Below are 3,411 nucleotides of genomic sequence, written 5' to 3'. Positions count from 1 at the left end.
CAAGAAATTCCCTTTCTAAAAAAGTTCCCCCTCTAGCCACAAACACTTTATGGTCAGAAGGGTGGTAGAAATAATATCCCATTGTTTCCTTAGGATACCCAATGAATCTACACTTGTCAGACCTTGCTTCAAGTTTATCCGTTTGTAATCTCTTAACATATGTTGGGCATCCCCAAACTTTAATGTGTTTAAGGCTTGGTTTGCGCCCTTTCCATATCTCATATGGTGTTGTAGAGACAGATTTTGTGGGGACTTTATTTAACAAATAATTTGCCGCTTCCAAAGCATATCCCCATAAGCTTATCGGAAGATCAGTGAACCCCATCATGGATCTTACCATATCTAATAAGGTTCGATTCCTTCATTCAGATACACCATTATGTTGCGGTGTACCTGGAGGTGTCCATTATGAGAGAATTCCATTCTCTTTCAAATAATCAAGAAAATCAACATTCAGATATTCTCCTCCTCTATCGGATCTTAGCACTTTGATACTTTTACCAGTTTGCTTTTCCACTTCACTTTGAAATCTTTTGAACATTTCATATGATTCAGATTTATGTTTCATAAGATATAAAAAACCATATCGCGAAACATCATCAGTGAAAGTAATAAAATAAGAATATCCTCCTCTAGCTTGAATTCTAAAGGGTCCACAAACATCAGTATGAATTAGTCCCAACAATTCAGAGGCTCTTTCTCCATTTCCAATAAATGGAGATTTGGTCATTTTACCTTTGAGACAAGATTCACAAGTCATGTATGATTCATAATCATAATTGTCAAGGTAACCTTCCTTGTGCAACTTGCTAATTCTTTTCTCACCAATATGACCGAGTCTACAATACCAAAGATATGTTTTGTTTACTTGATTATCTCTTTCTCTTTTAAGACTAGAAACATGCATAATCGAATTAAAACGCACTTGAGGTAAGACATAAATGCCATGTTGGACATACCCATTCACATAAAAGATGTCATTATTATAAATTGAACAAACACCTTTATTAAAAATAAGACGACAACCATGAGTATCCAACATCGAAATTGAAATAATGTTCGAAACAAAATTAGGAACATAATAGCAATTTTCCAAGACTAGTACATTGCTAGTCGGCATTATTAATGAGACTAATCCTATAGCCTTGGTTGCAACACTTGCTCCATTCCCTACTTGGAGATTGATTTCTCCCTTCTTCAACCATCTAGTTATTTGTAGTCCCTACAACGAATTTCAGATGTTAAAACTACTACTAATATCTAATACCCATATTGAATAATCTGTAACAGTTAAGGAAATCATGAAAACAATTTTCATTAATGTCTCACCTTGTTTCTTTTCTTTCAAAGAATGAAGATATTTGCGGCAATTTCTCTTCCAGTGTCCCTTCTCGTTACAGAAGAAGCATTCAACATTGCTTTGGTCAACACTACCTTTCTTGTCCTTAGGTTTGGTCACACCACCTTTAGGGACGAAAGGCTTCTTTTTGGACTTACTGTTCCATTTGCCCTTTTTCTTGTTGGACTTTCCAACTACCAAGACAGATCCTTGGTTCCTTCTAGAGTCAATCTAATTCTGATAGTCAACTAACATATTTAGCATCTCATGCAAGTCACAGTCCATCTTATTCATGTTAAAATTAACAATGAATGGTGAGAACGATTCAGGAAGTGTCTGTAAAATCAAATCTTGGGATAACTCCTTCCCAAGTTTGAAGCCCAACTTCTCAAGTTGTTCCATAAGACTAATCATCTTCATAACATGAGGTCCTACCTGAGCATTCACATTCAACATGGACCTGAATAGAGTCTTAGACAATTGATATCTAGATGTCCTACTCTGTGCACCATACATGTTCTTAAGATGTGCAATGATGTCAGTTGGGTCCATGTCGTTCAGAACTCATTGATGCTAGGATGAGACATTTTGTACTCATAAGATCCTCTAAGTACTTCTTATAAGCACTGATTGTTTCAGCATCATCATTATTGCTTGGTTCAGGCACATGAGGCTTATCGATCACATCAATAAGCTTCTCATGCATGAGAACAATTCTCAGAGTTCGGTACCAATCATGAAAGTTGTCACCGACCAACTTTCCATCAGCGAGTATCGAACGCAGTGACAAAGAAGACATGTCGAGATATCTCTACACAGTTAAATAAATATGTGAGAACATATTAATGTAAAGAGATATATAACAAATAAGATACTTCCACTTACTACAATAGCAATTTAAGAAATAAATATTTCTTCTAGTGGAAATATAAAATAAATGCCTTTAAAATTGTGAACAAATACTTGGTTGTCAAGTCATTTCTAATGCACATTTTAAGGCAAATGTATCAAATACAATATTATTCAAAATAATAAATAACAAATAATTATCTGTTTCTGAGGTCATTTCTATAAGTATAACTGAATTAATCTTTACACTCCCTAGGCAGTCTAGGCGATTAGTGATAAAAATCAATTTTTAATTGATTGGTATCACATACCCTATTAATCCTCTTAATTACAAGTCATCTGGTAGTCAGATCGTCTCTTGAAATTAAATAATTAACATGTTCTAAAAAATGTATCTTATACAAAATAATTTTAAGAACATAAAAATAATTTTGTTCATCACATGTCATTACATGAAACTTATGATTAATATATATACAAATATATATATTATAGAATTTTTAACCTTGATACATAAATCTAATTTATATATTTTAGCACATTAATTAATCATCATTAATTAATAACTCTTAAATAATATATTATAAACCAACTTTTCAGATTAATAACTTACAGCCAAATAACAATTTTATATGAATTAAATGAAACAAAATTGAAATTATAATCACCAACACGTTAGTTTGGTGCTGTTATCATATGCCAATAAATGCATTTCATTTATACACTTTGCAAGATAAAACTCAAGCAATCAATATGATAATAACAATGTAACACTACATTCAATTACATTATATACTAACAGCAACACATATTGACCTTCACACTCTTGTAGATGCAATATTTAAAATAATAAACTCATTATATATTTGGTGGATACAAACTTTTAAATAAGATTGTTTAGTTTTTCATAAAACTCTATACAATCCAACACATACAATACATCACAGTGACAAGACATTCATAGTCTAATTTGTATCAGCTTCCAAAACTAATTTATATTGCAGCATAAATTAAAACACAAAAATAGCACTCTGATACCAATTGAAGCTTAATATGCATGTTCATAACATACACTGTGGAAAATTATGGATCTATTTGTGTTAAAATATGCATACACTATAATAGTTTAGACAAAACGATTTGTAAAATTACCTCAGGAGACTGCGATGACTTTCGAAAATTATCCTTCAAAAGTATGAAGGTCCTACACGCGTATCCACACT

The 3,411-nt window shown here is 32.2% G+C and overlaps 1 protein-coding gene across 1 annotated transcript in view; it reads right to left on the bottom strand.

The window, feature by feature from the left end:
* LOC109329337 overlaps positions 1 to 2,138 on the bottom strand; it is a 2,716-nt gene extending 578 nt beyond the window's left edge. The window contains exons 1-3 of the mRNA XM_019563008.1: positions 1,954 to 2,138; positions 1,662 to 1,799; positions 1,330 to 1,559 (exon numbers count right to left, since the gene is read on the bottom strand). Of these exons, the coding sequence (XP_019418553.1) occupies positions 1,330 to 1,559; positions 1,662 to 1,799; positions 1,954 to 2,138 (553 nt within the window). The remainder of the gene's footprint in view (positions 1 to 1,329; positions 1,560 to 1,661; positions 1,800 to 1,953) is intronic.

The sequence above is a fragment of the Lupinus angustifolius genome, chromosome LG16 (genome assembly GCF_001865875.1).
Source record: "Lupinus angustifolius cultivar Tanjil chromosome LG16, LupAngTanjil_v1.0, whole genome shotgun sequence".
NCBI lineage: Eukaryota > Viridiplantae > Streptophyta > Magnoliopsida > Fabales > Fabaceae > Lupinus > Lupinus angustifolius.
This window is presented reverse-complemented; position numbering and strand designations above follow the sequence as displayed.